At 38.7% G+C, this 25,396-nt stretch overlaps 3 protein-coding genes, 2 long non-coding RNA genes, 1 other non-coding gene and 1 pseudogene across 7 annotated transcripts in view; 5 read left to right on the forward strand and 2 right to left on the reverse strand.

Annotated features, from left to right (window-relative positions):
* Positions 1 to 600: 600 nt before the first annotated feature.
* LOC103429166 (G-type lectin S-receptor-like serine/threonine-protein kinase At4g03230) lies at positions 601 to 5,156 on the forward strand (annotated as a pseudogene).
* A 115-nt stretch (positions 5,157 to 5,271) lies between these two features.
* On the forward strand, positions 5,272 to 6,235 carry LOC139187589 (uncharacterized). Its single transcript, XR_011571089.1, has 3 exons — positions 5,272 to 5,478; positions 5,582 to 5,647; positions 6,106 to 6,235. It is a non-coding gene; the product is annotated as an uncharacterized lncRNA (long non-coding RNA).
* A 1,208-nt stretch (positions 6,236 to 7,443) lies between these two features.
* Positions 7,444 to 8,867, reverse strand: LOC114827101 (uncharacterized). Its single transcript, XM_029108734.2, has 2 exons — positions 8,516 to 8,867; positions 7,444 to 8,111 (listed from the first exon to the last, which is right to left on the reverse strand). The coding sequence occupies exons 1-2, from the start codon at positions 8,865 to 8,867 to the stop codon at positions 7,444 to 7,446; spliced, it is 1,020 nt and encodes a 339-aa protein (XP_028964567.2).
* A 6,198-nt stretch (positions 8,868 to 15,065) lies between these two features.
* Positions 15,066 to 19,704, forward strand: LOC103442897 (G-type lectin S-receptor-like serine/threonine-protein kinase At4g03230). The gene is made up of 9 exons (XM_029107956.2): positions 15,066 to 15,209; positions 15,338 to 16,797; positions 17,143 to 17,658; positions 17,819 to 17,971; positions 18,064 to 18,248; positions 18,373 to 18,583; positions 18,700 to 18,937; positions 19,039 to 19,189; positions 19,278 to 19,704. The coding sequence occupies exons 2-9, from the start codon at positions 15,411 to 15,413 to the stop codon at positions 19,575 to 19,577; spliced, it is 3,141 nt and encodes a 1,046-aa protein (XP_028963789.1). The 5' UTR covers positions 15,066 to 15,209; positions 15,338 to 15,410; the 3' UTR covers positions 19,578 to 19,704.
* A 1,829-nt stretch (positions 19,705 to 21,533) lies between these two features.
* On the forward strand, positions 21,534 to 21,626 carry TRNAY-GUA (transfer RNA tyrosine (anticodon GUA)). The gene is made up of 2 exons: positions 21,534 to 21,570; positions 21,591 to 21,626. It is a non-coding gene; the product is annotated as a tRNA-Tyr (tRNA).
* A 700-nt stretch (positions 21,627 to 22,326) lies between these two features.
* LOC103429165 (G-type lectin S-receptor-like serine/threonine-protein kinase At4g03230) overlaps positions 22,327 to 25,396 on the forward strand; it is a 10,972-nt gene continuing 7,902 nt past the window's right edge. Inside the window, exon 1 of one of the 2 annotated variants that reach the window (XR_011571091.1) lies at positions 22,327 to 23,638. The gene's annotated coding sequence lies outside the window, so the exon portion shown is untranslated. The remainder of the gene's footprint in view (positions 23,639 to 25,396) is intronic. The other variant, XM_070804876.1, reaches the window with a different exon arrangement.
* Positions 24,122 to 25,396, reverse strand: part of LOC139188016 (uncharacterized) — a 2,002-nt gene continuing 727 nt past the window's right edge. Inside the window, exons 4-5 of the long non-coding RNA XR_011571092.1 lie at positions 24,993 to 25,055; positions 24,122 to 24,312 (exon numbers count right to left, since the gene is read on the reverse strand). This is a non-coding gene — a long non-coding RNA (uncharacterized lncRNA). The remainder of the gene's footprint in view (positions 24,313 to 24,992; positions 25,056 to 25,396) is intronic.

The following is a 25,396-nucleotide window of genomic DNA, read 5'->3' on the forward strand; positions in this document are numbered from 1 at the left end:
ACAATGCGGCTCCGGCCGATCGGATCGTCATCCTCACGTTTGGCTTCTAAACAATGGCGCCGCAGCTAGGTGGTGCAAATGGCCGAGCGCCGGAGGTGGAGATACTCACTCGCTGGCCACCACATGATTCTCCATTTCCGAATAGTATGCTCCTCATTACTCCGTAATCTTGCTTATTTTACTTAAAATAAAACTGCTTTGGTCTGCATAATTACCATATGCTCCCCAAAGAAGATGAAGAACCAAAATTCAAATCTAATTGTTAATTTATTTTCTTTCAAATTGCATTCATGGGTAAAATCAAAGTTTTTGGATGTACACCCATTGTAACGTAAACAATTTGAGCTTGTAGTTCAAGTGGTCAGTATTTTTTTTTGTTCGGGGTCTAAAATTCAATGTCTACTGTGCTTGTACAACAGAAAAAAAAGTCATGTACAAAATAAGAGGGAAAGCGAAAAGTAACGTTGTGGACCCAGATAAAATATACGACATTGACTTTGCGCCAGGTACTTTCTTTTTGGGTGCTATAACTTGCATTGGCTACTTTTCTATCATCGAGCTCTGTCTCTATATATATATATGTATGTATATATGTGTATATGGGGACACAAAGAAAAGATGAAATGTACAGAACTCGACGACCTTGACCCTCCACATTGGGCCAACTACTCTTCACCCCAGCATTGGTGATTGCTACAGGATCAACATTTTCTGCTCTGGCCGCCGGCCGGTACGTAAATTTATCATTCTCTACGACATTTGTTAATTAAGTTGCCAATCTGCTGTTAATCTGTTTTCGTAAAATGGCTTATGGGACAAAATTTGCGGTCTAAGAGAGCTTTCTGTTTTTGCGAGTAGGTAATGTCTTAGGTACTTCTTGATAAATGCTGATGGAAAAGATCACGACATCTTGGTAGCTGTAGCCTCCTTAATGATGTTTCTCAGAGGGAGGTTAACAAGATCAAATTACGTCATTGCATCGTTTGTGAATCGCATGCTGTTTTACATATTTTTTTCGTATGCAGCAGTCTTCTTGTGCTCATCTCACCCATTTTGCTGTGCTAGAGATACAATAACATATGGCGCTCCAATTACCGACGGTGTTGAATCAGGAACTCTTGTTTCATCTGGTGGAAGATTTGAACTCGGATTCTTTAGCCCTTCACTTAATGGGACTCAAAGATATGTTGGCATATGGTATCACCAACTGAGTCCGAGGACAGTGGTATGGGTTGCCAACAGAGAAACCCCAGTTCTCAATTCCACTAGAACCGGATTTCTTGCACTCCAAGATGGGAACCTCCATGTGTTGGATGCTGCTGGAAAGAGGTACTGGTCAGCGGAGGGTGAAACATCCAAGTCTTTGACGCAGACTGTGACGCTCATGGATTCCGGGAACCTTGTCTTAAGCAGTGGCGATGATCAGTTGGCAGTGAATATTCTGTGGCAGAGCTTTCAAAGCCAACTGATACATTCATTCCTGGGATGGTAATGGATAAAATCTTGGAGTTGTCTTCATGGAGAGGCGAAGATGACCCGGCAAGCGGGCAATTCATCTTCAAACAAGATCCAGTTGGAGAGAACCAGTATGTCATCACAAAATCAGAATCGATTCTGTACTGGAAAGGCGGAGAAAGGGCATCTGATACATTTTACAGCTTTGATCAAATGCTTCCTGCAGTTACTTACTTATTATCAAATTTCAGCAAGAAATATGTTGTTCGAAATTCCACCAACATTTTCAATTCTCCGAGTCAGAACTCTTCTTATAAAAATATAGAAATTCTGCCACAATCAGAATACAAATATACAAGGTTGGTGATTAGTATTACTGGAGAGATACAGTTTTGGACGTGGATTAATTCCACAAAGCGGTGGAAATTGTATTGGTCGGCGCCAAGAGATAAATGCAGTGTGTTTAATGCTTGCGGCAACTATGGCAGCTGCAATGATAATAATATGCCGTTTCTGTGCAAATGTTTGCCAGGTTTCAAACCCCAGTATCTACCGCAGTGGAATTCTGGAGACTTTTCAGGTGGATGCACAAGAAAGTCCTTATGTGTTGACAGCAAGAATGATACCTTCTTGAGCTTGAAGAAGATGAAAGTGGGAAACCCAGATTCACAAATCAACGTTGACAATGAAACAGTATGCTGGAACCAGTGCTTAAATAGCTGCCAGTGTAAGGCTTATTCATATGCTAAATCTGAAAACTATAGTCATCGAAGGGATGCGCATGCGCCTACTTCATTGTGCAGAATATGGAACGAGGGAGATCTAAATAATCTTGAAGAAGAGTATACTGATGGGGGTCAGGACCTCTCTGTTCGTGTTGCATTGTCTGATTTAGGTATTCTTCCTCTGAAGCTTCCCAAAACGAACAAATGAATGTCTGGATGGCAGAACTATTTACTTTGTGAATTAGATGATCAAACCATTTTCCAGCGAAAAAGTAGAACTCAGAAAGAACTTCAGTTACATGAGCTTTATCTTTATGCTTTCTGTTGTTTCACGCTATTCCTTACATGTATATATCGTTTCAATTAGCTCGGTTCTATTTATATTTGATTAAACTTGGGGTTAAAATTTTTGAACATAATTGCAAAAGCATGAGATTATTCGATGTGAACATAAATGAGGTAGTGATAATTTCTTAGCTCGTTATGGCAGTCAATTAATTACACCTTGTGCAGAATCAACTGTAAGAGACTGTAAGCCTTGTGGCACAACCATCATCCCTTATCCCCTGAGCACAAGACTGGGTTGCGGTGACTCCATGTACTTCCGTTTCAAGTGCAACGACTCCACAGGTCAGGTTAGCTTTGTGGGACTGAATGACACCTTGTTTAGAGTTATTAGCATAAACTCAAGTACCCAGAGATTTTTCATCCAAGGCTTCCATACCGAAAATGTAGATAAATGTGATCCTAGAAACAGAGCAGCTAATTGGCAGATCAATCCATCGTTTCCATTTAAAGTAATCAGTCTGTGTAAAGCGGGAGCCTTGTGCACTGGGTACGACCTTTTTTTTTTTTTTAGTCTGTGTAATGCTGACCTGGGTAATTTTAGTTCTGAAGTACTGTCATCCAGAGGTCCTAATGTAATGGCGATGGGTTGGGAACTACCAATGGAACCAACCTGTACAACACCCGCAGACTGCAGGGATTGGCCACATTCAATTTGCAATCCTGCAAGAGACAGAAAGAAAAGATGCCTTTGCAAAACCAATTTTCGATGGGATGGCTTGAATTGTACTCAAGGTGAGAGTTTCATGTTAGGTGTAAAATTTCGGTCATGCATGTTCCCTCTTGCAAATCAAAATTTTATGTTGATACGAGTGCTGCAGAATCGTTTTACATTGTACAATACAGTAAAAATGATTATATGACAATAAAAAATATTTTCTTTTCTTTCTTGCAGAAGGTCATCTTCTAGGGCCACCAAAAGAAGAGCATACGAGAAGAAAATTGCCATTGTCTCTTAAAATTGTAGCGGTACTTTTAAGTGTGATTTTTCTGGCGTGCATCGTCATTTCCATTTATATATGGCGAAGAAATACGAACAACAAACGAGGTAACTGCTTTTCTATATGCGTTATTGTCATTAAAGATCTGCAGAGTTGTTCATAGTTGATGATGTCTTCAATTCCCTGTATTAGATCAAATAAGACGAGGACAATTTGATAGTGAAAGGAGAGTCAAGGAGTTGATAGACACAAGCGAGTTCAAGGAAGAGGAAGGTATAGATGTACCTTTTTTTGATATGCAAACTATACTAGACGCAACAGATAATTTCTCAAATGCAAACAAGCTTGGACAAGGGGGATACGGGCCTGTTTACAAGGTAATCAAACAGTTGTTTACCATTCCTTAGCACTCAAATCACCTTATATAGCAACAAATTTATACGTAAGGGATTTTGTTGCCAGGGAGTGTTTCTTGGAGGCCAAGAAATCGCGGTGAAAAGGCTATCAAGGGTGTCAGGACAAGGCTTACAGGAATTTAGAAATGAGGTGGTGCTGATCGCCAAACTTCAACACCGAAACCTTGTTAGACTTAAGGGCTATTGCATGAAAGGAGAAGAAAAGATCTTACTCTATGACTACATGCCTAACAAAAGTTTAGACTCCTTTATATTCGGTTCGTTCCTACTCCTCTTTTCATTATCTGTCACCGCATGATATATGGTTTCTTGATTGACTTAACTACGATAGCTACTAAATTTTTCTCTAAATGGAAAATGGAAATTCTGCAAGATCAAACAAAAAGCATGTTTCTCAACTGGGAGATGCGTTTTAGCATCATTTTGGGAATCGCTCGAGGGCTTCTTTATCTTCATCAAGATTCCAGATTGAGGATCATTCATAGAGATTTAAAAACCAGCAACATTCTCCTAGATGAGGAGATGAACCCCAAAATATCCGACTTCGGTTTAGCGAGGATTGTTGGAGGCAAGGAAACTCAGGCAAACACAAACACTGTAGTTGGAACTTAGTGAGTTACTAAGTTTTGTGTCTATGATTTCATATTCTTGACCCTTTTAGGGGAAAGTGCTTTTGTGCCTGCATAAGTTACAAAGTTTTTTTTTTTTTGTGATACAGTGGTTACATGGCTCCGGAGTATGCATTGGACGGAACTTTCTCAGTGAAATCAGATGTCTTTAGCTTTGGCGTGGTTCTTCTTGACATAATCAGCGGAAAAAAGAACACAGGCTTTTACCAATCCGAACAAACTTTCAGCCTCATAAATTATGTAAGACAGCAAGTGCGTCGAATATTTCATATCCATTTTTAACCTCAATTTACACTTGCATCAGTCTTGAATTTTACCATTTTCCCAGGCATGGAGACTCTGGACAGAAAACAAGGTGCTGGATTTAATGGACAAGACTTTGGACGAAAGTTGCAACAAAAACCAGTTTTCCAAGTGTGTCAATGTCGGCCTCTTATGCGTACAAGAAGATCCAAACGATCGGCCCGCCATGTCAAACGTTATCACCCTGCTTGACAGTGAAACTGCAACCTCTCCATCTCCTAAACAACCAGGGTTTCTGTTAAACCCCACCCCCATATTTTCATCCTATTTCTATTTTCCCCCTAGAATATATTTGTTACCTATCAATTTAGTCCCTTATTCTCTTTTAATCCTAACCCTTGATCTAGAAAGGCTATTGATCTTAAACTGCCATGTGGCAGCTCTCAGATCCCTCTTTCCTTTCATCTCTGCCCGAAACACATCTCAGAATCTCACAGCTCTCTTTCTTTCGGTTTCTTCTCTCTCTTTCTCACACTCTCTAAGCTCCGAGAGCTTCTCTCTAACTTTCACCTCATTTCCTTCACAAATCAAACCCCAAAAACCATATATTTGGAATCCTTGAGACCTAACGAACTCAATGGTACCCTTGCATGCGCCATCTGAGCACCGTGGGTTTTTCTGCCATTGAAGCCGAGAGCTTCAAAGCTCTAAAACTCGAACCCAGGTAAAGATTGTGTTCCTTCTTCAAATTTCTGGGTTATGCTTGTTGGTTTTATGACAAAACTCAAGGGTTTTGATCTCAGTTTTTCTCTGTGTCAGTAATCTAGCTCTGACGATGAACTCCGATGAGTTCGAGGTCCATCTCTTCCCAAAACCTGCTGCAGTGCGTCTAGGTGAGTTCTTAGGTATATTTGTGAAGTTTTAGAACCCTTTATTCAAGCCCTAACCCTTGCCATCCCTTGTGCATGCATGTCCGGTTCCGACGACGAACTCCGGCGAGTTCGTAGGTGTGTGTATGTGCGTGAACCGTGTGTGCGTGTGTGTAAGTATGCATGATGCTGTGCGTGTGTGTGATTATATATATATATATATATGCATGATGCTGTGCGTGTGTGTGATTATATATATATATATATGCATGATGCTGTGCGTGTGTGTGATTATATATATATATATATGCAAGTGTGTGTGTGCAGCGCATGCTTTGCATGTGTGTGTGTGTGGGTGAGTATGGGTTGGGCTCCAGCCCAAACCACCTCTTGATCCTAACCTATCCAAATCCAAGGCCCATTTCCATTTCCTAGAATTATATTGTTGGGTAGTTTGATTAACTGTACGTTCTTGTACTTAGGGGCAATTATTGCAACGTTTCTGTTTTCGCTAGTGGGCGCAGCTTTTGACGGAGTATCTGTGAGTGGACCACCTTTGAAAATTGCATGTTTTATTGATAGAATTGCATAATTTAATAGCATGCCTTGCAGAATTATTGATTTGAGGAATTCTTTACAGGAAGCATGATGATTTGATTATGCTTGATTATATATATTTTGAACTATTTTCATTATATTGTATTTTCTATAGAACCCTCATTCTGGTAGACTATCTGATCGATGACGATAGGATGCTAAGAATGTGTTTCAATTGACTTTCGAACACCTCTTCGTAGTATAGAGGATCGATGAATTTATGCTACGAAGTTGTATTTTAGAGATGAATTATGTTTTGTGCGTACCTAGTGAACACTATGCCGCCTGGGGCGAGGATCTAGTGTTGGCATTGAGGCCGGGAGAAATAATCCCTAGCGAAAGGCTGAGGGACACGGAGACAGGCATTGGGCCGGGAGGGAGATATCTCTGGCTACGGGCACAGAGACTGAGGTGCAGGCATTGGGCCGGGAGTATTATTATTCAGTGCACTCACTAGCAGCACAACTTGTATTATGCTTCCTGATATGATTGCTGAGATAATTTTTGATATGATTTTCTGAGATTGATTTGCAGAAAGATATATGAATTGTTTTATGGCATGCTAAGGGTTTCTGAAAAGCTTATCACTTATTATTCTAGTAGTTTTCATTATTAAACTGTGGGGGTTAGTATGTTCATAACTGTTTTCGTACTACGTATGTATATAAACTTGGTCCACTCACCCTTGTTTTGCGCCCCCATTCAGGTCTTAGAAACGAGGCATAGAATCCTGGCATCAAGGCACTTTCGCAGCAGCATCTTCGAGTCCTTTCGGGGTAGGACCTACTCATTGTTCATTCAATCTTATCTTAATTCTTGTTAGTGACTAGGTTTAGTTGTATGCTCTGAACACGTTCCTAAATTGTTAATTCATTGCTTTTAAATTCATAACCCGTATTTATTCCTTATTACTAGCTTTTGTATCAATAAATGGCTTTCGTCACCTCAGGTGTCGGCCAGCACGTGCCTATCCTGATATTCGGGGAATATCGGGGTCGGGGCGTGTCAGTTTCTCACAAGGAGAGGCAAATACAGCACAGCTTCTTCTTCTAGTAAGCCAGAAGCTATATCAGAAATAACCACTAGTCAGTGGCGGAGCTAGAAATCTTACCACAAGGGGTCTTAGTGTAAAAGTCCAAATAAAAATTTAGGATAGAAAAACATATTGAAAATTAAATCATAGTACTTTCATTCATAATTCATAACGGAAACAATATTACAAGCTACAATTGTCCACGACGAGGTTTCATATTTTGAAAACGAAGCATTATAGCTTCATTTTCAATACAAGCAAAAATATCTCTCTCAATATAAACAAGCAAGCTATCACTCAACCATTGATCTCCCATTTTGTTCCTAAGTGAACCCTTAATAATATTCATGACAGAAAATGTTCTCTCCACTGAAGCAGTTGCAACTGGTAAAACTAAAGACAATGTAATGAGCAAATATACATAATTGAATACTTGATGCGTCCTTGTCTCCACCATTTTTTTTGCAAGATCACCAACCCCTTCCAATTGAGAGAAATCACTATTGGAACGCACATAATGAATATAAATCTCAAGTTGATCTTCAAGTGCCAAACGATCCTCATCCGAAAAGTCTTGAGGATAAAATTGAGCAAGACGAAGTAACTTTGGTTTATCAAAAGCTACAAATGAATCTTTTGGACTCAAACATGCCAAACAAATAAGCAACTCAGTATTTACCTCATTAAAGTGATCCTCTAACTCCGTAATTTGCTCATCAATGACATAAATGAAGAGCTCCACACAATAATGATGACGATTTGTCTTTATTGGAGCATTACGCATTGACCTCCCTGGAAGTATAAATGCCTCTTCCATGTTAGGAACATCAATATGATGTTTTTCACAAAAAGAAGATACTTCATCAACCAATGCATCAAAACCATTATTCCTCATCCAATGTAGTTTTTCCCTGCATGAGACTTGTTTCTTGATTTAAGGTACCATAGTGTGAGTTCCATTGTCTGTCACCGGCACGTTTGAGACTTGTTTCTTGATTTAAGCCTCGCCCCGTTATAAGACAATCATTTTCAAAAGATATCACAAGCTCTTCTTGAAATTGCTGTCTAAGTAAATGACGTCGCTTACAAGATGCTCCAACATGATTAACCACACTATTAGCCGTTGCAAAAAAAAAAGGCAATGTCTATATTCTTCTTTGCTACGGCAACAAGAGCTAGTTGAAGTTGATGAGCAAAGCAATGAACATAATATGCACAAGGTTGTTCTCTCAATATCTTTGTTTTAAGGTCATTCAACTCACCTCTCATATTGCTAGCACCATCATAACCTTGTCCTCGTAGCTTGGAAATGCTCAAACCGTTGCGAGAAAAGAATGTGTCAATAGCATCCTTTAGTAAACTTGAAGTAGTGTCGGTAACATGTTGGATACCCACAAATCTTTCAATTACATGCCCGTTGTCATCCACATGACGCAACACCATAGCCATTTGCTCTTTCACCGACACATCATGTGCTTCATCCACCAATATTGAAAAGAATCTATCTTTTAGACCATCCATGATAGCATCAAGTGTTTCAAGGGCACATGAATTCACAATTTCTTTTTGAATGGAAGAAGCTAGTAATTTGAGATTTCCCGGAGCATTTTCCATCACAACTTCTCTAACTTTATCATCATTATCTGCAAGGAATTGCAATAGCTCCAAGTAATTTCCCCTATTGCTTGAAGTGGCACTTTCATCATGACCACGAAAAGTAAGACATTGTCGCAATAAAAACTTAGTGCACTTGATTGATGCATTTAAGCATGTGCGATAAGCCTTACGAGCTTGATCGGAGTGTTTGCTCACTGCCGTTTCAATATGTGTGCTTGATTCATCAAATTTGTAGCAGCTTCTCTAGCCTTATTATGAACACTCCCAACCGGTCCAACATGCATCTTAAATCTTTCTCTCCCTTTCTTCCAAGTCTTAAATTCATCTCTAGCGAAAACTTCACTACCCACTTGTTCAAAATTGGTTTTAAAGAGATAGCAATAGAGACAAAATGCCGCATCTTTAGATATACTATACTCCAACCAATCAAACTCATCAAACCATTGGGGAATGAAGTGTCGATTAATTCCCGACATATTAGTTATTGGGAAATAATGACCTCTAGGTTGACAAGGTCTTTTTTGTAGATATGATCTTCGAACCTCATCTCTCATATTAGCATCATAATCTATCATTTGAATTCTTAATCCAGGATCCGCTTGAAGATTACCCAAAACATCATCTAACTGACTTTGTCTTGAACTTGGAGTTCTTGAACTACCAACAATATTTGAACTATCAACATTATTCGAACTACATGAACCCGATGATGACTTTCTCTAAAGAAACCGTTCCATAATAATTCTACATATACAAAATATTCAAAATAAATACTCACAATATAAACAAACCATCAACATAATCAAAATAAATATGAATTGGATTTCAATTAAATTAAATATATTCTACATATACAAAATAATGAAAATAAAAACTCACAATATAAACAAACCATCAACATAATCAAAATAAATATGAATTGGATTTCAATTAAATTAAAGATATTCTACATATACAAAATAATGAAAATAAAAACTCACAATATAAACAAACCATCAATATAATCAAAATAAATATGAATTGGATTTCAATTAAATTAAATATATTTTACATATACAAAATAATGAAAATAAAAACTCACAATATAAACAAACCATCAATATAATCAAAATAAATATGAATTGAATTTCAATTAAATTAAATATATTCTACATATACAAAATAATGAAAATAAAAACTCACAATATAATCAAACCACCAATATAATCAAAATAAATATGAATTAGGTTTCAATTAAATTAAATATATCATACATTATATATAGGGTTTAGAACTTACTTGAATTGTGAAATTTCACAATAACAATGTCAATGAGCAAATATAAAGAGAGTAGCTGGCGCGGCACCACCACCACCACAGCGCGACACCTCAATGGCGGCAGCAAGGGAGGAGATGGAGTTGAGGGTTTGGGGGGGGGGGGATTGAGTTTGGAACTTAGGGTTGGAGGAGGAGAAAACAAAAGAAAATTGGGGGTTTTGGAATGAGGGAGTCGGATCTGTGAAAGAAGAAGAGAGCTGCCTTTTTTTTTTTCAGACCTAGCCCAAAACGACGTCGTTTTGCCCAGGTTGTTTTAAAAAAAAAAGGCCCGCGCGGGCTCCTCCTTCTTCTTGAACCTGCAAGGCTGCCTTCTTTCTTCTTTCAAACATTCCGTCGAACAAGTGGTGTGCAGCTCCAAGAGGTCGCATCTGCAGCTCCAAGAGGTCGCACCAGCAGCTCCAAGGGACCTCTAAGATTATTTCCATGGCTTCCTAGGGGTCGTGCGACCCCATTGACCCCACTGTGGCTTCGCCTTTGCCACCAGTATGGTAGAAGGTAGATAATTAAAGGACGGTTGATACTCTAGTTTTTTACTCTTTTTTCACGTCTCAGTTTTTTCCATTTTTATGTTTAACGCTTATCGATGTAATTATAATAGCATGTCTCTAATGTTTCTGGTCAAAAAAGTTTGAGTTTGACCTCTTGGCAGTGTGACTTGGTTTCATCGTCTATTCTTTTCTTTCTTTTTCTCAGATTAATCCTCGATCGAGTTCTTGATTAACTTATCATGAAATCAACTTGGAATGAGTGTTTTTTTTTTTCTTTCTTTCTTTTTATGGGTTTAGGGATTCGATTTGGTGGATTTCAATTATATAAGCGATTTATGGTTAATGATATGTTTAATATACGGAGATTTAGATAGGGAAGTGATTTTTGCACGCACTTTATCACACTCAAACCCATACAGTTGCAACGTAACAAAATCACAAAAGTAGATCGTATACGAATCCAAAACAAAAGCACACAGCTTCACCAAACTAAGCATTCAAACCACCATGATTATCACCAAACACAGATTATAAATGTAAAGCATTCCATTGTTCTACAAAACGCTGGAATGGAATCCTCAAAACCGTTCCATTCTTGAATAGACAAGGAAATGAATGCAATTACTAGTTCCACTCTCGCATTCCGACCGACCAAATAGATGTCGTTTTCTTGTCTGGAATGTTAAACAGCGATTGTGGAAATCAATTACATCGAAAACGGACTGGTAATGAAGCCTATGAAAGGGTTCGCTTTCAACGGACCTGAAACCTTAGGTTTATTCATTTGAAGGAATCTATTTGAACTTGCGTTTATGTTTTCCTAATTGGAATGTTTTTTTATTGTTGGTAACGAGAGTAAATCGATCTTTGCTCCTTATTATTATACAATAATTACATAACTTGTGACCTAAGTAAAGCTACGAATCCATATTCGGGTTCGACGTAATTTTTTGTGTTAGTAAGATTTGTCATCGAAATTGGTTAACTACACAGATTGAATTTCTGCGTTAAAAAGCTCGATGATTCCGTGCATAGATCGATCATATTCCTCTGCAGAATTTGTTCGCTGACATGTATTGAGTTAGTAATAATATCATAATTAGAATTAACGGTTTGAAAGCTAATAGGTCATCTTGTTTATATTTCAAATCGCATTTTGTTGTAGCAATGTGCTCTCAATTACAAGGCAATCTTGTGTTGTTAGGCATTTAACTTTCTCATATGGCAGTGTGTAATTATCTCGAATACAGCCACAAATACATAGAAGTCTCCTTAATTTTAGATGATCATGGATAGCGAAAAGAGGTGAGTAGGAGCAAGGGCGATTCCAACTCTTTATAAGCCGTTGTAAGATTTTTTTAACTTTCCGGCATTCTTCACCTTCTGACGAATAGCCTTCACCCCCATTTGTGTGGATCCACTGTTTTATCTAACTCTTGACCAAATTGACCTAGTCACCTTCAGATAACGATAACTATTAATCTAGCAACTCAAACCGACCAATAATTTATTGGCACATTGCTCACAGCTTGCAAAGGTAACAAGTAGATGAAGGCATATAGGGGTACTTTTGAGAATATGGAAAACAGCATCAGGACAAATGATCTAGCTTAGATAATTGTATCCTTATGGTGATCGAAAGGGAACTTCACATTTCAGCAGGATCAAGAGGGAACTTGATCTGGTCAGATCCTAGAGATCGATGGTTGCAGCGTGTATAATAATTTTGGTAGTTGCAATAGCGAAAATGGTTTGGTTTGCAAGTGCTTACCTGGTTTTAAGCCTTGTTCGCCGGATAATTGGAACAATGGGGATTATTCAGCTGGATTTGTTAGGAAATCAACAAACAATGCTGTGAGCGACAAGTTCTTGAGTTTAAAGATGATGAAGGTGGGAAACCCTGATTCGCAATTTAATGCCAAAAGTTAGATGGAATGCAAAATAGAGTGCCTTAACAACTGCCAGTGCCAAGCTTATTTATACGAGGAGGTTCATATCACACGAAGGGGTGGAAGTAGTAGTTCTACATGCTGAATTTGGTTAGAGGATGTTAGCAATCTTCAGGAGGAGTATGTCAGCGGCCGGAACTTCCAGGTTCGTGTAGCAGTTGCGGATATAGGTATGATTCTCTTATATAAAAATACCGGAATTGCTACAGGTTCATGTAGCAGTTCCATATGTTCTTTTGGTAGACAATCATGCAAGCTAAACATTTGCTCGACTGTTTTTAAATTTTCAAGGAATTATATTTTTGTAGAGCAACATCGAGGAATTGCGATACTTGTGGTACAAACCTGATCCCTTATCCCCCTGAGCGCTGGAACAAAATGTGGTGATCCTACACACTAACCTCTCCACTCGCGGTTATGCGTGCGCGAATTATTTTTTTTTAGCTACGTCTGTCACATTTATGTTACTTTGCAATCTACAAATTTTTATGCTAAAGCATATATATTATAAACGTGGGCAGTGTGGCAGATTCAAGAAATATTATTTGAAAGGTCATTAAGAACAGTGTGGCAGTGGGCAAAATTTTAGGAACGGAATAGCATGCAAATTGGCATATCATCAAGCCTTGGTAGGCTTGAAGTCATTTGCCAAGTCACATTACACGTATGTTGACAGATGCCAACAACTTCTGAACAAGCATGTCGACTGATGTGAATAGTTTTTTAGTGAGCATGCCGACAGATGCCAACATATGTTGAGTGAGCCTATGGACATATGCCCATTATAATGCATACAAAGGCACGACACTAGCAGCTACCCCACATTTAGAGGTAATTCGTCGAGCAGTTAGACGGCATCTTTCGATGACATCTCAGATTTTCAAAAGGTGATACCCAATTCTTCCATGATGGATTTATGAGCTTGCGGAGGTCAGCTGACCTCGATGATAGAAGATATGTTGGCATATGGTATCCCCAATTGGGTCCGAGGACAGCGGTATGAGTTGCCAACAGAACCCCCAGTTCTCAATTCAACTAGAACCACATTTCTTGCACTCCAAGACTATAACCTTCAAGAGTTACTGGTCAGCGAGGGTTGAAACATGAACGATTGTATTTTATTTTATTTTTTAGAGGGATTTTGTTCATTTTGATTTTGGGTTTTCATGGTTTTTAGGATTTTTTTTCTATTTATATTCCACTTTATTTAGTAACACTCCTAAAATTATGAAGTATGTGACTCTCGTATTACAATTAATAATGTATTACACGAACAGTTTTAAACTAGTGGCATATTTATTTAGAGAATGTGAGAATTCATAATTCAATACCTAAAAAAAGTAAGAAATCATATTAACTAGAGAAATACTAAGGAAACTCTCAAAAGTGGAACTCTACTGGAATCTTTGACGCCTCATGTTTTCGGCACAATATTTAATAATGTATGCATGAGAATTGACATTAAACTGTAAGGTGTCAGAAAGTATAGAAAGACTTAATTTGAAAATGTCTCCTTAGCATTTCTCTGTTAATTATATGACCAATTGATTTGTTCCCATACAATTTCTCTCTCTTCTCGTTTCAAAGATTTCTCCCCAAGGGGTTACAAATCACAAATATTGTGTGTGGGCTGCTAAACAAGCGACTTCCACTACCACAAAACTGTTGGGCCAAATCCAAAGCCCAAAGGTTAATGTTGCCAACAGTTGGGTACGAACCTGCACTGCTGAAGCCCAGCCCAACATATGCCGCCAAAATTTTCCAAAATCCCATCTTTACCCCTCAAGGCACACTGAGATTTAATTTTCAAAAGGAATAACAACCATCGACAATGGGGCTCCGGCCGATCGGATCGTCATCCTCGTGCTCACGCTTGGCTTCTAAACAACGGCGCCGCAGCGAGGTGGTGCAAATGGCCGAGCGCCGGAGGTGGAGATACTCACTCGCTGGCCACCACAGGATTCTCCATTTCCGAATAGTATGCTCCTCATTACTACTTAATCATGCTTATTTTACTTAAAATAAAACACAAGATAAAACTGCTTTGGTCTGCATAATTGCCATATGCTCCCCAAAGAAGATGAAGAACCAAAATTCAAATCTAATTGTTAATTTATTTTCTTTCAAATTGCATTCATGGGTAAAATCAAAGTTTTTGGATGTACCCCCATTGTAACGTAAACAATTTGAGCTTGTAGTTCAAGTGGTCAGTAATTTTTTTTTGTTCGGGGTCTAAAATTCTACCGTGCTTGTACAAAAGAAAAAAAAGTCATTTACAAAATAAGAGGGAAAGCGAGAAGTAAAGTTGTGGACCCAGATAAAATATACGACCTTAGACTTTGCGCCAGCTACTTTCTTTTTGGGTGCTATAACTTGCATTGGCTACTTTTCTATCATTGAGCTCTGTCCGTATATATATGTATATATGTCTATATATATATATATATGTCTATATGTGGACACAAAATAAAGATGAAATGTACAGAACTCGACGACCTTGACCTTCCACATTGGGCCAACTACTCTTCACCCCAGCATTGAGTGATTGCTACAAGATCAATATTTTCTGCTCTGGCCGCCGGCCGGTACGTAAATTTATCATTCTCTACGATATTTGTTAATTAAGTTGCCAATCCGCTGTTAATCCGTTTTAGTAAAATGGCTTATGGGACAAAATTTGCAGTCTAAGAGAGCTTTATGTTTTTGCAAGTAGGTAATGTCTTAGGTACTTCTTGATAAATGCTGATGGAAAAGATCACGACATCTTGGTAGCTGTAGCCTCCTTAATGATGTTTCTCAGAGGGAGGTTAACAAGATCAAATTACGTGGTTGCATCGCTTGCGAATCGCATGCTGTTTTCCATCTTCGTTTCGTATGCAGCAGTGTTGTTGTGCTCATCTCAACCATTTTGCTGTGCTAGAGATACAATAACACACGACACTCCAATTACCGACGGTGTTGAATCAGAAACTCTTGTTTCATCTGGTGGAAGATTTGAACTCGGATTCTTTAGCCCTTCACCTGAAGGGACTCAAAGATATGTTGGCATATGGTATCACCAACTGAGTCCGAGGACAGTGGTATGGGTTGCCAATAGAGAAAAGCCAGTTGACAATTCCACTAGTAATGGAAGTCTTGCACTCCAAGATGGTAACCTCCATGTGTTGGATGCTGCTGGAAACAGGTACTGGTCAACGGAGGTTAAAACATCCGAGTCTTTGACGCAGACTGTGACGCTCATGGATTCCGGGAACTTTGTTCTAAGCAGTGGCCATGATAAGTTGGCAGTGAATATTCTGTGGCAGAGCTTTCAAAGTCCAACCGATACATTCATTCCTGGGATGGTAATGGATAAAAGATTGGTGTTGACTTCATGGAGAGGCGAAGATGACCCGAAAAGCGGGCAATTCATCTTCAAAAAAGATCTAGTTAGAGAGGACCAGTATGTCATCTCAAAATCAGAATCGATTCCGTACTGGAAGGGCGGAGAAAGGGCATCTGATACAATTGACAGCTTTGATCAAATGCTTCCTGAAGTTAGTGACTTATTATCAAATTTCAGCAAGAAATCTGTTCGAAATTTCACCAACATTTTCAATTCTCCGAGTCAAAACTCTTCTTATAGAACTAAATATACAAGGTTGGTGATTAATATTACTGGAGAGATACAGTTTTGGAGGTGGATTAATTCCACAAAGCAGTGGAATTTGTATTGGTGGGCGCCAAGAGATAAATGCAGTGTGTTTAATGCTTGCGGCAACTTTGGCAGCTGCAATGATAATAATATGCCGTTTCTGTGCAAATGTTTGCCAGGTTTCAAACCCCAGTATCTACCGCTGTGGAATTCTGGAGACGTTTCGGGTGGATGCACAAGAAAGTCCGCATTATGTGACGACAACAAGAATTATACCTTCTTGAGCTTGAAGAAGATGAAAGTGGGAAACCCAGATTCAGAAAGCAACATTGACAATGAAACAGAATGCAGGAACGGGTGCTTAAATAACTGCCTGTGCAAGGCTTATTCATATGCTAAATCTGAAAGCAATAGTCATCAAAGGGAGGCGCCTACTTCATTGTGCAGAATATGGAACGTGGGAGATCTAAATAATCTTGAAGAAGAGTATACCAATACGGGCCAAGACCTCTATGTTCGTGTTGCGTTGTCTGATTTAGGTAATCTTCCTCTGAAGTTTTCCGAAACTATTAAATGAATGTGTGGATGGCAGATTTTTTTTTTGTGTGTGAACATTAGATGATCAAACCATTTTCCAGCGAAAAAGTAGAACTGGCAATGAACTTCAGTTACAAGAGTTTTATCTTTATGCTTTCTGTTGTTTCACGCTATTCCTTACATGTATATAGTTTCAATTAGCATGATTCTATTTACCTTTGATTAAAAGCGGGTTAAACCTTTTTGAACATAATTGCAAAAGCATGAGATTATTCGATGTCAACATAAATGAGGTACTGATAATTTCTTAGCTCGTTATGACAGTCAATTAATTACACCTTGTGCAGAATCAACTCTAAGAGACTGTAAGCCTTGCGGCACAACCATCATCCCTTATCCCCTGAGCACAAGACTGGGTTGCGGTGACCCTTTGTACTTCCGTTTCAAGTGCAACTACTTCACAGGTCAGGTTAGCTTTGTGGGACTGAATGACGCCTTGTTTAGAGTTATTAGCATAAACTCAAGTACCCAGAGATTTTTCATCCAAGGCTTCCATACCGAAAATGTAGATAACAGTGATCCTAGAAACAGAGCGGCTAAGCAGATCAATCCATCGTTTCCATTTAAAGTAATCAGTCCAGGTAATGCTGACCTGGCTAATTTTAGTTCTGAAGTACTGTTGTCCAGCGGTCCTAATGTAGTGGAGATGGGTTGGAAGCTACCAATGGAACCAAACTGTACAACATCTGCAGACTGCAGGGATTGGGCACATTCAATTTGCAAGCGTGCACGAGGTGGAAAGAAAAGATGCCTGTGCGAAACCAATTTTCGATGGAATGGCTTGATATTAAGATGTACTCAAGGTGAAAATATCATGTTAGGCATAAAATTTCGGTCATGCATGTGCCCTCTTGCAAATCAAATTTTTATGTTGATACCAGTGCTGCAGATTCATTTTTCATTGTACAATACAGTAGAAATGATTATATGACAATAAAAAATATTTTCTTTTCTTTCTTGCAGAAGGTAATCTTCTAGGGCAACCAAAAGAAGAGCATACGAGAAGAAAATTGCCATTGTCTCTGATAATTGTAGCGGTCCTTTTAAGTGTGATTTTTCTGGCGTGCATCGTCATTTCCATTTATATATGGCGAAGAAATATGAACAACAAACGAGGTAACTGCTTTTCTATATGCGTTATTGTCATGAAAGATCTGCAGAGTTGTTGATAGTTGATGAGAATAAATGTCTTCAATTCCCTGTATTAGATCAAATAAGACGAGGACAATTTGATAGTGAAAGGAGAGTCAAGGAGTTGATAGACACAAGCGAGTTCAAGGAAGAGGAAGGTATAGATGTACCTTTTTTTGATATGCAAACTATACTAGACGCTACAGATAATTTCTCAAATGCAAACAAGCTTGGACAAGGGGGATACGGGCCTGTTTACAAGGTAATCGAGCAGTTGTTTACCATTCCTTAGTACTCGAATCACCTTATGTAGCAATACTTGTTTGTCATTAATGTTTATCTGTTGTGGTTTCTTATAAATTTATATGTAAGGCATTTTGTTGCAGGGAATGTTTCTTGGAGGCCAAGAAATCGCGGTGAAAAGGCTATCAAGGGTTTCAGGACAAGGCTTACAGGAATTTAGAAATGAGGTGGTGCTGATCGCCAAACTTCAACACCGAAACCTTGTTAGACTTAAGGGCTATTGCATGAAAGGAGAAGAAAAGATCTTACTCTATGAGTACATGCCTAACAAAAGTTTAGACTACTTTATATTCGGTTCGTTCCTACTCCTCTTTTCATTATCTGTCACCGCATGATATATGGTTTCTTGATTGACTTAACTACGATAGCTACTAAATTTTTCTCTAAATGGAAAATGGAAATTCTGCAAGATCATACAAAAAGCATGTTTCTCAACTGGGAGATGCGTTTTAGCATCATTTTGGGAATCGCTCGAGGGCTTCTTTATCTTCATCAAGATTCCAGATTGAGGATCATTCATAGAGATTTGAAAACCAGCAACATTCTCCTAGATGAGGAGATGAACCCCAAAATATCTGACTTCGGTTTAGCGAGGATTGTTGGAGGCAAGGAAACTCAGGCAAACACAAACACTGTAGTTGGAACTTAGTGAGTTACTAAGTTTTGTGTCTATGATTTCATATTCTTGACCCTTTTAGGCGAAAGTGCTTTTGTGCCTGCATGAGTTAAAAGTATTTTTTTTGATATAGTGGTTACATGGCTCCTGAGTATGCATTGGACGGAACTTTCTCAGTGAAATCAGATGTCTTTAGCTTTGGCGTGGTTCTTCTTGAGATAATCAGTGGAAAAAAGAACACAGGCTTTTACCAATCCGAACAAACTTTCAGCCTCATAAATTATGTAAGACAGCAAGCGCGTCGAATATTTCATATCCATTTTTAACCCCAATTTACACTTGCATCATTCTTGAATTTTACCATTTTCCCAGGCATGGAGACTCTGGACAGAAAACAAGGTGCTGGATTTAATGGACAAGACTTTGGACGAAAGTTGCAACAAAAACCAGTTTATCCAGTGTGTCAATGTCGGCCTCTTATGCGTACAAGAAGATCCAAACGATCGGCCCGCCATGTCAAATGTTATCACCATGCTCGACAGTGAAACTGCAACCTCTCCGGCTCCTAAACAACCAGGGTTTCTCACAAGGAGAGGCAACTCCAGCACAGCTTCTTCTAGTAAGCCAGAAACTATATCTGAATTAACCACCAGTATAGTAGAAGGTAGATAATTAGAGGACGTTGAAACTCTTCACGTCTCCTTTTTTTTCTTTTTTATATTTAACGCTTATCGCGGTAATTGTAAAAGCATGTCTCTAATGTTTCTGGTGAGAAAAGTTTGAGTTTGACCTCTTGGCAGTGTGACTTGGTTTCATCGTCTATTCTTTTCTTTCTTTTTCTCAGTTTAATCCTTGATCGAGTTCTTGATTAACTTATCATGAAATCAACTTGGAATGAGTGTTTTTTTTTTATATTTTTTATATATTTTTATTTTTATGGGTTTGGGGATTCGATTCCCTGGATTTCAATTATATAAGCGATTTATGATTAATGATAGGTTTAACATACGAAGATTCAGATAAGGAAGTGATTTTTGCACGTTCTTTATCACACTCAAACCCATACAGTTGCAACGTAACAAAATCACAGAAGTAGATCGTGTACAAATCCAAAACAAAAGCACACAACTTCACCAAACTAAGCATTCAAACAACCACATGATTATCACATGTGGAATTTGATACTTAAATTTGTTGTGTATTTCTTGTGTCAGATTACAAGGAAGACACCGATACATATAGCAGCAAGGGAAAGGATGGCACGTAGGCCACCTTTGACCCGAGAATTAAGACTAAAATCTGCTAGAGTAAACAACACTCTTCCTAAAAAATAAGGAATATTACAGCAGGCTAGGGTTACATGAAAAGTACAACAGAAAGAAGACAGCATGCTAGGGTTACATGAAAGATACCACTGTTCTAAAAATCCCTGTCTAGTGCCGCCTAGGCCCCGCCTAAGCGCTAGGCCCCAGCCCACCGTCCTGATTAATGCCTAGGCCCCAGCCCACCGTCTAGACCACCTAGGCACCTGCCTAGCCCGCCTAGGCACCCGCCTAGACCTGCCTAGGTTGCAACTCATTTAGACAGAAAATACATAACTTTCATTTTGCATTTTGTTTTTTTCCAATAAATTGTAAGAGACTTGTTGCATACTTGAACGAACAAACATTATATCCTTATTTCACATGTTTTCATTATGTTCCAATACTTCATGATATATATGCATTCTATTTTGTAGTTTATGATGAAATTATATATATTTCAAGTAGAAGCAGACACTTATTTACCTGAAATATGATAGATTTACTTAAATCCGTATAGTCCGCCTAGGCGATAGGTCCCAGCCTGCCGCCCGACTAGCGCCTAGCGACTTTTAGAACCTTGAAAGACACAAAGGATCAAACACAATGATTTCTAGGGTTCATAACCTCCTGGAATTAAGGTTGACTTTGCACTTGATTGACACTGATTTATATTTCCAATATCACCAAACACATATTATATATAGATATGAAGTATTCCATTGTTCTACGAAACGCTGTAATGGAAGGACTTGGATTGTCTGCCCTCCCATTTAGGTGCCCTCCCCGTGCCCTCCTGTTTTGTGTGGTCACAGTTAAACCACGTTAATATTTTATATTATTTTTTTACAAAAATAATAAAACAAAAAAAAAATAGTAATATAAAATGTTGACGTGGCTTAACCGTGACCATAAAAACAGGAGGGCACAGAAATTGGAGGGCAAACAATCCAAGTCCGTAATGGAATCCTCAAAACCGTTCCATTCTTGAATAGATAAGTAAACGAATACAATTTCTAACTCCACTCTCGCATTCCGACCAACCAAATAGAGATTATTTTCTTAATTGGAATGTTAAACAATGAGTGTGGAAATCAATTACATCGAAAACAGATATCTGATAATGAAGCCTTTGAAGGGGTTCGCTTTCAAACGAACCTAAAATGAATTACAAATATTTTCAATTATATAGTTATCTGTCTATGACCCAAACGGATAAACTATACAATATTTTCGATAAGATGACGAAATGTAACAAATTTTCGTGGTAATAATCAATTGAAGTTCTATTATTTGGAAACAAAATCCCACGCAAAACTACAGCAATCCGACCTTAGCTCAGTTGGTAGAGCGGAGGACTGTAGTGGGTAATATTCTCTCAGCCATCCTTAGGTTGCTGGTTCGAATCCGGCAGCTCGGATTTAAGTTTTAGTGTAACTTATTTTTTCATTTTTTTAATTTAATAAAAAAATTTCTTGTACCGTCGAAGTTACTTGAAAAAATGGTGAAAACAAATCCAATTTCCCTTTTTTGGGGTCAAAATTTCCAATTTTCCTGATCATTGTATATATTTAGTAGCATTTTTCAACAAAATTCAGTGGTAACAAGGTTGCCCACCAACTGCTTGATATTATGACAATGGTCGCTACTCAAATTCTCAAAAAAAATCCAAAATTTGCATGGAGCTGCTTGAGATATGCCAGGCCAATCATACCTTTTACATTGGCAAAAATAAGGTAGCTCACTGAGTGCGATTCTCTAATGTAACAAAGATTTAGTTTTAATGGCGTCATCGTCCATATATGTTAGTCACGTGTTTAAAGAGGACAATATTCATCCAATAGACGATTGACATGTGATAATCAGTGCACGAGACACTCTCTTAACTTAGTGGGTTGGTAATAGGTGTATTTGATGCTTTTTTGCGCCATAGTGGAAGGTGATCATACGCACTTTGAACCTATTAAGTTGCTGGCTGGGCCAATAGGGGACCATGAAAAAGTACATTGTGGACTCACATTGTGTATTAAATTGCTGTCGCTACCGACATTTGGACTTAAATATTTGATGAAATTAAGGTTGTTCATGATGCGCATTTGTGCTTTTATGTTTCTCCTATCTGTTTGTACAAATTATTGGGACAAATTATTGTTGAACAGTTCTTCCTCCTCCTTTGTCTCTCTGTATCTGAATGGGGTGGCTTCTTCTTTGTGCTTTTATGTTTCTCCTATCTGTTTGTACAAGCCTTGACAATTTAGTACCGGGAGAATCTATCAGCACAGACCAGACCTTGATTTCTTCCAGTGGAACATTTGCATTAGGCTTCTTCAGTCCCGGAAATTCGAAGAAATTCTTCCTTGGTATATGGTACAACACAATCCCAAAGAACCCGAAAGTATGGGTTGCCAACAGAGAATTCCCACTTGATTCTCCAGGTGTATTAACGCTTAGCGGTGATGGAAATCTTGTGGTGTTAGATGGGATGACTAAAAAAATAGTTATCTGGTCGTCTAATGCATCGGTACCAGCTTCTGCAATGAATGCCACAACTGCTGTACTGATGGATAGTGGAAACCTTCAACTAAAACTTGAAGAAGACATTTTGTGGCAGAGCTTCGATCATCCCTCTGACACATTGTTGCCTAGCGTGAAGCTTAGCCTGAACAAGCTAACAGGTCAACAAGCGCTTCTGACATCGTGGGCAGCACTTGATGATCCACAACCAGGAATGTTCAGCTTAGGCATTGATCCGAAAGTTCAGAGGCAGCTAATTACCTGGAGGGGAAATGCTACCTATTGGAGAAGTGCTGTATACTTCGACAAGGAGTCAAAAACATTCTTTAGAAATCAAAGCGGAGGCTTCTTTTACGTTGCTTACAGTTTTGATGCTAATGAGATTTATTTTACTTTTGGTGTGTCGGATAGTTCAGTAAAACTGAGGGCTGTTTTGAGTCCAACTGGGCAGTTCAACCTACTGTTGTGGACGGAGAGAAGTAAGACATGGTTTGAAGCATGGGGAGAGCCTGTCAATAAATGCGACTATTATGCTAGATGTGGTCCATATGGTGCCTGTGATAAAAATGGTGATCCCCTTTCCTCACAATGCAAGTGTTTGAAAGGTTTTAGGACTGAATTTCAGAAACAATGGGCTACAGGGGACTGGCCCGGTGGTTGTGTTTGGGAAAAGGCATTGACATGTGATAAAGGGGAAGGGTTTTCGAAGTTTGAGAAGATGAAACTGCCAGATCATGCTATTATTTTAGGAAATATGAGAACGAGTGAGTGTGAATTTGAATGCCTTCGGAACTGCTCTTGCACAGCTTATGCCTATTCAAATGCGACAGAAGAAGGTACTATAAAATGCTTGACATGGTTTGGTGACTTGACGGATCTTGTAGAGAATCATGGGCTTGGGCAAACCATGTATATTCTGTTGGGAAGAACTTAGAGTACACAACTCTAACACAAGTGTTGGAGAGACAAAACAAGTAAACAAATTACTTGTATTACACTCACAAAATATTACAACACTCAAAACACTCAAAGACACACTTTAGAAGCAATGACACTCACTCACTTTCTAGAGACAAACTCTAGATCACTCACACTCCTCACAAGGCTACTCTTACTTCTCACTCTCACTTGGTTGGTTGGTTGGTTGCTTGCTTAATTGATACAAATGGTGTGGATGCCTTCTCCTTTTATAGGCATGGATGGAACCTTGGAGAAGCATGTAATCATCATGCTAGAGATATCTAGATAATTCTATTAACTACTAATCTTGCATGTTGGTAGAAACCTGACACGCCCCGATCCCGATATTTCCCCGAATACTAGGATAGGCACGTGCTGGCCGACACCCGAGGGTGACGAAAGCCATTTATTGAGTGTACTTGCTGAAAATAAAGGATAGATAAAACTTATAAATGTAAAAGAATAAGGAATATGCATTTAAGGAACGTGTTCAGAGCATACAACTAACTAGAACACTAAAAGAAATAATATAAAATTGAATGAATAAAAGAATGAGTCCCACACCAAGAGGACTCGAAGATGCCGATGCGGAAGTGCCTTGATGCCGGAATTGTATGCCTCGATTCTAAGTCCTGAAGGGGGCGCAAAACAAACATGAGTGGACCAAGTTGATATATATATAATAAAACAGTTATCAACGTACTAACCCCCAGGTTTTATAAAAACACATATATAATGATAAACATAGGTTTTCCGAAACCTAGCATGATGTGCAGTGTCTCAAATCATAACTTGTATATATAATAATCACTAGTGAATTGTCCGATAACCCCCAGGCCCCATGCCGGCTCCCCGTCTCTGAGCAGACAGTCAGAGGAAAATACACTTCAGGCCCCATGCCGGCTCCCCGTCCCTGTGCTAAATAGCCAAAGGAAACATACTCCAGGCCCTATGCCAACACCAAACCGTCGCCCGGAACGGACCAGAATCTATCCCTACGTCCCGTAGCGGAAAGGACCACTAGGTAGGTACAAAACCATTGAACATATATATATTGAAAAACAACTTCATAGTATAAAGTCATCCATCATCTATACTATAAAGAGGTGTTTGAAACATGTTCTAAATATCATATCGTCATCCATCAGATATTCTATAAGAACACGGGTTATAGGAAAAATAGTAATAATTCAAAGTAGCCTTAGTAAGCATGTTATCTCACAAAACGTTTCATAAAACGTAATCATCAAATCATGCTTTTCATGTATGCATTTCTACTATAAAACATGCATTTTAGAAAGGGTCCACTCACAGTACTTAGCCGCCGAAGAACCACGCAAACTAACGAACAAGAAAACGTCACCAATAATTGCCCCTAAGCACATAAAGGGTCCAATTAATAAAACTCTATTTTAACAATTGAATTTGGGAAAACGGACTTCAAAAACGGGTCCAGGACGTCGAAATTACCCTAAGAAGGTTTCCGGATAAATTTCTTAAAAGTCCATAGAATATTCCTTGAATATTCCCTGACGGAATATTCCCCAAAAATGTTTGGATCGGTTAAGGTTTAGGGTTTTAGGATTTGGGTTTGGGTTAGGTTAAGGGCTAAAAGGGTTTGGGTTTTAAAAGGAAAATGAGTTTGGATTTAGGGCTTTCACAAATGAGGCCCAAGGCCTTTTAAACAAATAATAACAATATACTAAAAACAAAATA

This window comes from Malus domestica, chromosome 09, assembly GCF_042453785.1.
Source record: "Malus domestica chromosome 09, GDT2T_hap1".
Classification (NCBI taxonomy): domain Eukaryota; kingdom Viridiplantae; phylum Streptophyta; class Magnoliopsida; order Rosales; family Rosaceae; genus Malus; species Malus domestica.